The 12,422-nt window shown below is 57.6% G+C and overlaps 1 protein-coding gene across 4 annotated transcripts in view; it reads right to left on the bottom strand.

Moving 5' to 3' along the window:
• Positions 1-10,673, bottom strand: part of PAX2 (paired box 2) — a 73,315-nt gene extending 62,642 nt beyond the window's left edge. For 2 of the 4 annotated variants that reach the window (XM_016219866.2, XM_016219865.2), the window contains exons 1-3: positions 10,114-10,156; positions 6,549-6,717; positions 5,586-5,783 (exon numbers count right to left, since the gene is read on the bottom strand). In XM_016219866.2, coding sequence (XP_016075352.1) covers positions 5,586-5,783; positions 6,549-6,717; positions 10,114-10,156 — 410 coding nt within the window. Of the gene's footprint in view, positions 1-5,585; positions 5,784-6,548; positions 6,718-10,113 lie in introns of all 4 variants that reach the window. The other 2 variants (XM_016219867.2, XM_016219868.2) reach the window with 2 other exon arrangements.
• Positions 10,674-12,422: the final 1,749 nt, after the last annotated feature.

The raw sequence follows: 12,422 nt of genomic DNA, 5'->3' as shown, positions 1-12,422 counted from the left end.
GTACAGGCCAGATTAGCACCCTGTACTGCATTCTTCTAAAGAACAGAAGTGAAAAAAAATTTCCAGTGTACTCAGTTTCCTTTTACTATAAGAATTAAAACTTCCAACTCCAGGTAGCAACAAAGAGGGGCTAAGGACAGACGTGAGCATTAAGAGAGGAAGTTGCAGCATAGCTAGAACTTAAAATCTAGGAAGCTGGAAGCAGACAATGGAGACCCTGGCGTAAGGTGTTCCTTTATCAGTCCTGTTGGGAAGACTGGGAAGCAGGACCTCTATTCCATGTGAGCTCATAAGAAATGGACTCTTCAGAATACAAGCTCTTGGTGCTGGTGGGTGGGTGGGGTTGATTTATCTTGTGCACCGGTTACTACTATCACTACTCTTTCTTTGGAAGCAGTATCTAGTCCACAAGCACATACCATCACATAAGCAACCACATGATCCCATGTGTACCAGAACAATCCTGTTTCCCAACTGTTCCTTTCCATCCCAATTTGAACAATGCCTTTCATCTCCTAATCTACTTTTCACAATAATTCTCCCCTTTGTGCCGATATGCTCACAAAGTCAATGCTCTCCCCTACCACACCCCACTCCGTCCCCAGTACTCCCTTCTCCAGGCACCCTGTTTCCCTTCTCAAGGGGCTGCTCCTGCCTGGCCCCATCTCCACTTGGCTAATTCCCCCTGTGGCCCCTGTATTGAACTGTTGTGTTGTCCATTTCCCTGTGACAGGGCTCTGGTTACAGAGTTATTGATTGGTTTTCATGCAGACAGATGGGCCCTTCCCGAGCTCCCATCGAAATCCCTGCCTGTATGGGCTGATTGTTGCCTGTCGGAGTGTAGGATTGCACTGGAGACCACCCTCTACGCAACCTCCATGGCCCAGGCTGTGGGCGGTAATAAATGGAAGCAGCCTGAGCGATAATAAAAGCAATTGAGTGGGTTACCTGTGCAGACACAAGATTTATGCCTCTTCATTTTGATGTGATTGTTTTATTGAGTTCTCAGAATAGTTGGGACACCATTTATTTATTTATTTATTTAGGGGTTTCCCTTTCTTTTCTTCTTTGCCTCACCCTCCAAAACCCACCTGGAGCTTTCATGAGGGACAACCCTTCCTGTCTGCCGCTTCTCAGGAGTTGCCAGCTGAGGTAAGAAGTCAGGGCAACCAGCCATTGCTCTCGCCTGAAAGCCACTTTGTGGCCTGAACGCCCACTCTGAGCCAGCCAACAGGGAAACAGACCAATACAACTGCTGGCCAAGAAGTCTAAAATAACTGAGAAGACAAACAGGGCTTTTCAGAAGGATAATGCCAGCTCACTTTAAGGAATAAGAGGGCCAACAGTCATGGCTGTTTCACATGTTACTCTAATGATGGGTGACCTCAGCAACAGAAACCCTCTCTGGGGAGGGTCACCTGAGCAAGGTTTCTCGGACAGAAACTGACATGTGTGTTTGCTATTTGTGACCCGGTCTGGCAGGCCAGGGACCAAGAAAGCAGTTCTCTGTCATTTTCCTCCTTCTTCCGTTGGGGGAAGTCTTCTTAGCTCATCAACTTGCCTCTGCTCTTTGCTATGAGACCACCAGCCCTGGCCACCAAACAGCTGCAAGGGTATGGAGATGCGGCAGGAAAAGCTGCACGTCTGGCCGAGCTTCATGCCAAACAAGTTCCAGGAGTCAAATGTGCAATGTTCTAGAACCTGAGTTTCAGAGAGGGAGACACAAACCCTAGCCCAGAACATGTCCTCGGCATTCCCTTGGCTAGATGAGTGGTTCCCAGCTTATTTAGAAAGGCCTTTGAATGAACAGCTGGTAGAGCACTGTCACCCTGCTGCCAGAGCTCTGATGAAGACCTGTGAATGACACAGGATGGAATTCTTTAACAGCACTGGGGATGTAGCCTTCTTGAAGCCAGGGTTGCCCCGATAAGAGAATGGATGTACTCACTTAGAGCCAAACAGACTAAGAGAGTGTGGGTGGCAGGTGATCAGTGAAAAATGGACCCTGAAAGAGTCTACTCCAAAGACCTAGGGGCAGGGAGTGCCCTGGTCCCAAAGAGTGTAGGGCAGGCTGAAAAGGTTAGGAGAGTGACGGCCTTCTTGTCAGCTCATTCCAAGGGATTGCCCTCAGGGAATCTTCAGTAACCCTAAACTCTACCTGGAGTTTGTGCCTGTTCTTTCAAAGGAGTTGTATTATCTGCGCAGAGCAAGAGCCAAACCAGAAGGCTTTGGCATGCAATCAGGAAAATCCTTCCTGCCTAGTCAACTGCAATGTAACTAGGTGGCTTTTCCCCTTTCAGTAGCACCGACCTCCCTCCATCTCTTCCCTTCTCCAGGCCATTTCCCACACCAGCTTTCAATCTCAAGTAACCTCTTTATAAACACCCACCCTCTACAGCGGCAGTGTGCAAGCCAAAGTACTGGCAACTCCATGCTCAGTGATCAGTCACCCAATATTGAGAATTACTCAGATGCTAAGAAACGATCCACATGCTAAGCAATCCAGTCAACCCTCCAGAATTTTGACAGTGGTTTCTGGAGGTGGGGGTGGAGGTGAGGGTGGGGATGTGAGGCCTCCCTGACCTACTCCATTAACTCAGAGAAGGATTTCTAAGAGGATTTGCCAATGGAGAATGTGGGTTGGCTGTCCAAACCTTTATCGCGACAGGATCAGAGAAAGCCAAAACCATCTTGAAAGCATGAAAAGCAATTTAGCTTATAACCACAACAGCATATTTCAAGTGCGGCGACAGCATCTGTTTGGAGGAGAATATGAAAAACCTTACGATTTGGCTCAGGTGGTGAGCATGTGTGGACTTCCTTTCTTGCCAACCACCGGCACATGCACACCCTTACTCATAATGGTTATAAAGTACCCAGCACATGTGGGCATCTCACCAACAGTAAAGCTCTCAACTCAAGAACTGCCTGTCCCCGATGCACCACACTTTCTGCACCGGGGGAAATCTCCAGGCTCTTTCCACAGTGAGAATTCACAAAGTTCCTGACACCACCAGCACCAGCGGAAACGCCTGCCTTGAACAGGCTTTAGGGTGAAACAACACGTCGCACATCATCCTTTCCCTTCAGAGCAAAGCACCTACAGGGCTGAAGATAAAGGCGTGGGACCCAGACGCATCCTTCCAGCCAGACTCAGCAGCACACTGGGAAGCTCCCAGAATTCTTTCCAAAATATTAACCGTGATAGGATTCTGTCCTGAAGCAGAATCGAGAATACCCTCAGAGCTCCTCATTGACAAAGCAAGCCGGGACGCCTGCCGACCCGGGGCTGTCTGCGGTGCTGCCAGGGGCTTCCCCGTTCCTCTCCTCCCACTCTGTCTCCATCTACAGCAACACCTGCCCACAGATGGCTATTTCTGCGCACCCAGAGGAAGCCTCTGTGCCCCTCAGGTGATAGGGCTCCACGCTGAGCAGATCCTGCAGCTGTCAGAGCTGTCAGGCTGAGGCCGTTCTTTCTCGCACTCTCACTCCAACCTACACTCACTTCTCTACTTTCTCCCGATTCTGACAGATGTACCTCAAGACCTTTGGAGCGTGATCCTGGGGTCACGTGTCCCCTGTTCTCCATGGCTTTTCATGTTGAGAACATCCCCAAACTTTTGCCTATGCCGGCTTCCAAAAACATCTCGTTCAGTGAGGAGTATATTTTGGGGTGAGGGGATGAGGGGTGCTAGACAGGGTGCTGGACGAGGGGAGATCTCACCACGCCTGCCTTGATCGCTCCACCCTTCACCCTTCAAGAGAAGCCAGCAACCTTAACTACATGCCTTGGGTTCCTCTAAAGCAAACCCTGTCACTGAGAGCAGCACTTCTCTCTAATGTTCTCCAGAACACCAGCACCCGGTCCCAGCGCCACTGCTCCTCAGCAGGGCTGCTCTCCTCCCAAGACCTTGCTTCCAACTCACCCCAGGGACCAGCAGCCAGCCAAGAGGCTAAATCTCCAGATGGCTCAGAAAACAATGTTTTGTCTCCTTTCCTTCCATAGCCACCACTCCTGCCTCAGCCCCAAAGCTTCCCTAGCTTTCTCCTCTGGCTTTTAAATGCAAAAGACTCATTCCTCTCTGGAACCAACCAGCGTCTTTCTCCGGCTCCTTTGGAAGGTGTCTGAATGTCAAACTGTTATGCTTTCAATACCTAGCTGAGCCAGGCTCAGGGAGCTGGAGGGTTTTCGGAGGGTGTATAATTAGCTGATCAGTATTATGTTACCCTGTTCATAACTGAATAACCATTTTAATACAGATGGCACACACTGGGATAATTTCTGGGGTCGCCTTGCAGTGCGTTACAGCACGAGTGTGGCGGAGGGAATCTTCTTTAGCCAAGGTACATTCTACCAGCTAATTTTACCTGCTGTTTTCAGGATGATTTGGGATAATTCCATATCATTTGCAAAATACTTAAAAAAAAAAACCACCTTGATATGTGATGCCAGTTTCAGAAAAAAGCAGTTTCTAAATTATCAGTTGTCCTGATAATGAGCCTCTGAAGAGTGCAAAGAACAACCAGGGTATGAAACCCTTAACCCTCACTTCATTTGGGGACTTGCCTTAAAATGGGGGGCACAGGTTGAAAGGCTGGCCAAGGTCATTTGGAACTTGTACAGGGTCTTTGTTAATGTCAGGTTGTACAGCTCTGTGATGTTGAAGCTATCCTGGGTTGCTGTGTCCAGCTACTGCTTATGTGTGCTGTACCCACCACAGATAGACACATTTGCACACCGGCTGGGTATACATATATGGATAGAGTGTGCACATGTGTTCTTTTAGGGGATGTGCTGGAGTGGCTCAGAGATTGGGAGACTATCTTCTGCTATTATATGTCAAACTGACTCCAACCTGTGTCGTCCCCATGTGCCTGAGCCTATCATCGGTGCACTCTTAGGCCTGGACACAGGTACTCCAGGGGTTAGAGGCATCTCCTAAGGTTCAGCCTCAGATTCCAGAGTTCCCCCTCCCTGACTGATGTCCCATTCCTTGTCCACCTTCTCTAGTTCCTGCCATTGCTGGCATGTGGTTGGCATTTGCTCCGCAGGCCTGGACACTCCTGCTTGTAGACCGGAAATTTGTGCGAAGCTGGCTAGCAAGGCCCGGGCTCCCGGGAGGCAAGCTTTGTGGGAGTTGGCAGGGAGGGTGGGGGAGCCAGGACAGGCTGCAGCCCCTGGGGAAGGGAGTATGCCTTTAGAAAGGGAAGTCTGTTTGGAGGCGATGAATAGACACTGGTCATTTTAAAGGCTTCGGCTGTGGGCTGTGATTGTCTCTAGATACTGAGGCGCGTAATCTTGGAGTCTTAATTACCACAAACACTTGGATTCATTTCCAGGACGCCAGCGGGAGAAGCCTGGCAGGGAATACTCAGCCCTAAGCTGGAGACAGCCCTGTCTGTCTGTCTATCTCCCTGCCTCCTAGGTCCCCTCTCCCAACCCAAAAGACTTTGGGGCTGGGAGTAGGGACGAAGGGCAGAGGCTGGAGAAAGAACCAAGATCCCAAGATCTCGTGCTGGGGTGCCCTGGTGGGCAGGAGCTGGGAGCTGGAGTACTGCTCTGCAGCCCAGGGTGGCTTGCTCACCTGTTGATGGAAGAAACGCTGGGCACTGTGTCATTGTCGCAGATGCCCTCGGCCAGCAGCCGGTCGCGGATTTCCCAGGCGAACATGGTTGGGTTCTGTCGCTTGTATTCAGCAATCTTATCCACCACTTTGGGCGTGGCCACTTTGGGTTTGGAGCCGCCTATCACTCCAGGCTTGATGCTGCCAGTCTCGTAGTACCTGCGCCCAGAAGGCCCGCGGGTCAGGGAGAATTGGTTGTGGCAGGGGCAGGGGGGCTGTAGTTCCAGAGCCGCTGAGCCACTCTCCCACCCAGAGCAGCCGCACAGAGAGAAAAGGCCCAGTGTGGCTGAGCGGGCTTCCAGAGGGCACTTGGCTAGGGCGAGGGACACAGTGAAGGGTGAGGGGGAGGACAAGGGGGATAGTCCCTCATGGGAGGCAGCCTGAATAGCCGCCCCTTGGAGTGAAAGCCCGGCCTTTCATTTGGGAAGAGCAAGGGGAACAGCGCTTCCAGACCTCCAGGCAGGCTGGGGCTGAGGCACCATCTCCAGCCCTTTCCCACTGAGTGAAGAGCCCCTAAGGGAACCAAGACCCTTCTTCCGCCTCCCCAGTGCTTATTTTTCTCCTCTTGGGGACCGGTTTTCGCTCCTCCCCCTATTCTTCCAATCCCCAGTCCCCATAACTCTGCTAGAAGAGGCGTCCAGACTCCCTCCCCCCCCTTTCTGAAGATCGGGATCAGGTTGCCACTTGGCAAGGACCTTGGAGCTGGGCAGCCACTGGATGACCCTGCTCCACCCCGGCTCCTGGGGCTGCAGCCACCACCTGATCGCCCTCTCCAAAAGGTGCAGCTCTCCAGATACCCCCAAGTCGGGCATTTCCTTCTCCCGCTGGCATCCTCAACTTTTAGCCAAGTCGTCAGGCTGGAGGCCCAGGGCTGGTGGGGGCAGGGGGCAGGGCGCCTCCCTGGGGCGGCTCGGAGACCCTCACCTGCCCAGGATTTTGCTGACACAGCCGTGGCTGACCCGAAGCTGCCGGGAGATGTCGCAGGGCCGCACGCCCTGGTGGGCTAGCTCCACGATGCGCTGCCTCACCACGTCGGGCAGGGGCCGGCCGTTCACAAACACCCCCCCAAGCTGGTTCACACCCCCGTGCCCTGCTGGGGAGAGACAAGAAAAACACACAACACCCCACACACAGCAGGGACCAGCCGTTAGTCAGGGTCCGCAGCCCGGCACTTGTGAAAGGAGCAGGCAGGGCGGAGGGGCACGTTCCGGGAGTCGCGGGGGAATGTGGCCCAAAGACCGCAGCGCGGAGGAGTGGGGATTGGAACCCGCGGGCCGGTGCGGACGCGGCCGGACAGGGGCTGGGCTGGGGCTGCGCAAGAGCGCGGCTGAGACCAGCGCGGCGAGGGGGACAGCGAGGGAAGGCATGGAGACCCGGGCAAGAGAACGGCGGGGAGAAGGGGGGAAACAGCGAAGGGGGAATTAATGCCAGCAGGAGAGAATGCAGAGGAAAGGAAGGGCGGGCGGGATCCCGCGTGAGCCGCAGGCGAGGAGTTGTCGGTGTGTGCGGGGCGACGTGCTTGGAAGCGGGTGCTTTTGGGGGCCTGCGTTCCGGTGACTCTACGTAAGGGCTCCGAACGCAGGCAGAGACAGCCTCAAGTCCCTGACACCCCTCTTTCGCTCTCTACCTTTTCCCTAGTGTTTAATTTTAACCGGATTGGAGTTTTCCTACCTCTTTCGCTGTGTTTTTGTTTTCTGCTTTTTTGACCGAGAGTTGTCCGTTCCTTTCTGTTTCCTACCCCCTCTCTTCCCTAGTGTCTAAGTTCAAAGCAAGCCAGGTGCCGGGGGAGGCTGAAGAGGCCCGGGCCGGGCGCCGCTGCGCGCGGAGAAAGGGCGGCAGCGGAACGCGGCGCGGGGGCGGCGGGGGGACGCGGCCGCCAGGCTCACGCGCCGGCCGCCGCGCCCGGCTCGGGGCCCAGCGCCGGCCCCGGCGCCCAGCACAGGTCGCCCTGGCGGGCGGAGGGCTTACGGCGAACTCTGCGCAGCCTGCCCGGGCCAGCTCCAGTCCTGACCCCCGAGACCTGGCAGCCTCCCCGGACACCGCGCAGCAGGTCATTTGCTCTCCTGGCCGGGAGGAGGGCTCTGGGTCTCCAACCAAACTGCAGCTCGGGCTTCCACCCTCAGGTGCCAGGCCTGCGGGCGCTGACCCGCTCGCCATTCTCCCTGGCCGAAAGCGCTCTAGAAACCCTGCGCCCGGAGCGACCAACCCGCAGCCGCGGTTACTGATCGGTCCAAGCCCACAGACTTCTAGCGGCCCAGTTGTGCCGGACCCTGCGGTCAACCTGCAGCCCCTGGCCGACTAGCCTCAGGCGACTTTCGGAGAAAGCGGGGACACCTGCGTCCCGCTCAATTCTTTCCCGTCCCCTTCTGGGGAGACCCAGAACACGCACGGGTGGGTAAAACCCCTGGGGAAGAGGTCTCGGATCTGGAGGCTGGGGGAGGCCGGAACCTCTTATTTTACCCCCTCACCTCCGCCGGTCTCTCTCCCTATAGCCCCACTCCTTACCCCTCCCCGCCCTCCAAACCTCAACCATCAATAATTTAGGCCCCGGGAGAACTCGCGTTACCGGTATGAAAAGGCGGCAGCTGCGGGCAGATTAAAGATGAATAATTCAGCCTCCCCGGGCTCTGGGCCCGGCCCCTCATCCCCAATCTAAGGGGTGGGAATGGAAGGGGGCACGGCGGGAGCCCAGGTGTGGGGGCCGGAGCGGCGCGGAGTCGGGCCTGGATTGCGCCACTGCCACCGGCGCCGCTCGGGCAGCCGCTGCTTGCGGGCCGGTCCGCCAGCCCGCCGCCCGCGCCGCGGTCTCTCCCCTCCTCCGATCACCTCCTGCTCGCCTTGCTCCCCTTCAGGTTTCAAAGTGGCACCCAGTGGGCGGCCAGGATTCGGCGGGTCCCCCTCGGGAACGGCCAGGGAGGAGAGCGAGAGCAGAGGCAGCCGGGCCGAGAAGCCGGAGGGCTGGGCGAAGACCGCGCGCAGACCCGGTTCCAGCCCCTCAGAGAAGGAGCCTGGATTTCCGGCTCGGCTCGCGGAGACGCCGGGCAGCTCAAGGCCCCCGGCTCGGATTTCCTGTGCTTGGTTAATATTTAGGAAAATATATTTTATCCCAGGGGTATTTTTTAAAGCTCCCCCTGTAACGCTAAATGTCTGCTTTGAGAAACACTCAGCTCTCCCTCCTTGGCTCTCTTCTCGGAAGCACATATCCAAGCTAGTTCTAAAAAGTTTCCCTGTGAAAAGTTACAAATCATCCTTAATTATTAATCTACAAAGGAGGAGGTGTTTTATTTAGGATCCATTAATCTAAAAAAGCCTGAAAAAAATATCGGAATTGTTTTCCAAGCTAAAGACATATGACATGAATTAAATTAAAATTTAATTAAAATAATTCCCTTTTCTTATTTATTTTTTTTGTTTCTTTCCTCTCCACCTCTTTTTGGTCACATCCTTTATGTTCTCTCTTTTATTTCCTTCCTCGTGTTTTGATTTCTTTCTCCTTTCCCCTTAGCTTTGGCATTTGCCTTCCTTTTGTTCTTTCCCCCATATTTTCTCCCTCTTTGCCTACCCCCTGGCCGGGTCACTGGCTAACCGGTCCTCACCAGGGAGTGTGAGGTGGGCCAGAAGCCTCCAGAACCAGAAGCAGAGCCTGGCTCTGCCCAGGTGCCTCCTGGAAGGCTCCTCTACTCCATCGCTTGCTGACTTCGATTTCTCCTTGGAACCTCTCTTTGTTTTTAGAGCATCTTTCCCAGAGAGGTGGAGAAAGATGACCACCACCTCCTGCCAGTCTCAGACTCCCAACTCACACGGAAGATCAGGGGGGAGAGAGGGAAGGGAGATGGGAAAAGCAAGAAGAGGAAGGAAGTGTTTCAAACCGGCCCACAAGAAGCCTTGGCTGGGCTGGCAGGGCTCGGGAGATGCTGGGAGCTGAGGGTCAGAAGGGGGCACCCCACCCCCATACTCTTCTGTCTAATAGTCCTGACACTGAGGCTGCTGGTGCTTCAAGTCTCATCCTGGACAACCACATTCTAAGTTGGAGAAAGGCAGAGACGAGGGGAGGGAGGGTGGGGAGGCAAACAGAGAACCAGAGAGGAGACAGAAAACACAGCCCAGCGCACACCCTGAAAACAGGCAGCAGTTAGTCCCGAGCCCAGGGCAAGAGGGTGGCCAGGGAATTGGGGTTTCTGGGGGGGATGGGGTGTGGGTCCACAACTTAACGAGGAGCGGGTGGGAGGAAGGAAGGCAGGTGATGGGCACCAGGGAAGGCAGGCGGGCAGGTACAGGGAGAATATGGGTGACAGAAGGCAGACGGAGAGAAACTGAAGGCTTTGGAAACACTGGGAACTGAGAGAGGAGGAACGAAAGGGGGGCTGGGAGAAGCCAGCGTGGCCTCCCAGATGGGACCTGAGCGCTGGGGACCGGGGCCGCGCCAGGATGGACTCGGGTTGGGACGGGGAGCCCCGAGCTGGGACAGAAGCCGGGCGCCGGTACTCACGGTGCATCGCGGAGAAGGGGTCTGCTTTGCAGTGCATATCCATGGGGAGGCAGAGGAGCGGGAGCAGCGCGGCCGCCGCCGCCGTGTCGCCTCTCAAACTCAACTTCAGGACTTGAGGAGAAAAGGGAGGGACGGTGGGGGTTGGGGGTGAGCGGGCGCCCAGCTGCGGCGGGGCGCGCGGGGGCGGGGGCGGGGGTGGGCGCCGCGTCGATCTCCCGGTGGGGACTCCTCCCTGGCCGGCGGGAACTGGCAACCGCAGCAGCCGCAACTTCCCACGTCGGGGCTCGGGGCTGGGCGGTCAGCAGAAAGGCCCCGAGGCGGCGGGCCGGGCCGGAAGGATTTGGGGGCGCATGATGCGCGCCGCCGCCGCGGCCAGGGCTGAAGCCGGGAGGGGGAGGCGGCTCTCTCAGCTCCCCTGGAACCCGGTCATCCGAGAGGCGGCAGTCGGAGAGGGCGAGGAGCTGAGGTGGCCCGAGGGCGCCGGGCGGGGAGTCGGGCTGCTCCAAGTGCCGGTGAGTTGGCGAAGTTGGCAGAGAAGTAGCAATCCTCGGGATGTCCGAGCGGGCGCCTTCGGGAGGGGAGAGCGCGAGCCGGGCCCCCGCCCCCGGAAAAGGCAGGCGCGCGCCGCCGCGGCCAAAGGGCCGGAGGGAGGGAGGGAGGCGAGCGGCGCCGGCAGCGCTGGGCTGGCCCCAGGTGGGTTGCGGCTGCGAGAAGACTCGGCCAGAGACTGGAGCCGCGGCTCCCGGTGTGTCTCTCTCTAAAAGCTGCAAAGTCCCCTCCAGACCCCCTCCCCCTCCCCGCGCTGGGAGATGGATGACTTGTCAGACAAAGGCAATAGATTCCACCACTCTGTGATTCGCTAGCGCCGGAGCCCCGAGCTTCGGCGAGGAGGGCCCCGCGCCTGTCACTCCGGTGCCGGCGAGGGGAGGGCAGGGGAGGGGGGAACGCGAGGAAGGAGGGAGCGGCGGGCGAAGGAAGGGGGAGGGAGGGGAGCGGGCCAGGGGGAGGAGGAAGGGGAGCCCGGGATTAAAACTACACTGAGAAACGAAACTCACCGATAAGATAAACCTTAGATAAGGGTAAGGAGCGGCCAGTCTAATGAATATTCAGGCGTCGGCGGAGGGCCGCGGAGCGCACGGCGCTCGGGAGCCGGGCTGGAAGCCCCAATTCACCAGCCGCGCCGGCCGCCGGCCGGTGCCCGCGCGGGCCACGCCGCCCGAGCCGGGGCCGCATCCCAGGTCTCACCCCCCTGCTCTCCGCTCGGAGTTCCCTTCCGTTCCTTCCTGGCTCTTCCTTCCTCTCTCTGGTCCTTCCCTTTCGCCTTTCCCTCCTGAGGTACCTCCCCACCCACGCACCCCCCCAATTCTCATTCCGGGGCAAAGCGCCGGCCCCACGCTCCGCTGCGTGCAGAGCTTCCCGCACCACCTTGCGCACCGGGGTCTGGGCAGCCCGGAACGCTAGGTTTAGAACCGAGGTGGACACCTAAGGCGAGGACCCGCCTGCCTCAGTGGGACCCAACGGACAGTGGGAGAGCCCGGGACTGGGCTCCTGGAACCTGGGGTGGCCCGGAAGGAGGGCTGGGGAGGGAGAACGGTGCGGAGCGACTGGTCGCTGGCGTGAGAACGGGGAGACCAAAGCCGGTTCTCCCCGGCTGGGGAGAAGCGCCTGCGAACGAGGTTGAGCGCCGCCCGCTGCCAGCTCTGCGGATCCGGAGCTAGCACAGGGGGCGCCTTCGCTCGGCCCGGCCCGCTCCTGCCGGAGCCGCCGGTCCAGCCTCCGCGCCCTCGCCCGCACTCGCTCCCCCGCTCGCTCGGGTCCGCTCGCACGCACCAGCCAGGAGAGGCCCTTTGTCTCCCAACCGGTTAAGTACAGAATATCCAGGAGATCTTTATGAAATATTTTCCCTCGTCTCATAAATCATCTTGGCACTTCAGCTGATGTTTTAACTCTCTCTCCCTCCTCCCTCCCCCCCCCCCTGCCGCCCCCCCCCACCCGCCGCCCGCTTCCCTGGGTCTGCGAAAGGGCGGCTCAGCGAAGCCCGCGCTGCGCTCCAGCCTCCGGGACTCGAGGCTCCTCTGGTCCCTGCCTGCAGACCCTGGCTCCCGCGGAAGCTCCGCGGACTCGCGCCGCTGTCCCGCTGGCGGGTGGAAGCCCAGGCGGCAGCTAACATGGGGGTCGCACCCACCCGACTCAGCCAGGAGGAGACTCCTACTGGGTCTCTTGCACCCAGGTTTATGGGGGCGCCCTTAATCTTCTTGCGGGGCTAGGGCCAGGCTCAGCCTGACGGGGTTCTGAGGCTCCCTCTCATT

This window comes from Miniopterus natalensis, chromosome 14 (genome assembly GCF_054644295.1).
Source record: "Miniopterus natalensis isolate mMinNat1 chromosome 14, mMinNat1.hap1, whole genome shotgun sequence".
NCBI lineage: Eukaryota > Metazoa > Chordata > Mammalia > Chiroptera > Miniopteridae > Miniopterus > Miniopterus natalensis.
The sequence above is the reverse complement of the archived record's forward strand: the minus strand, read 5'-3'. Positions and strand labels throughout refer to the sequence as shown.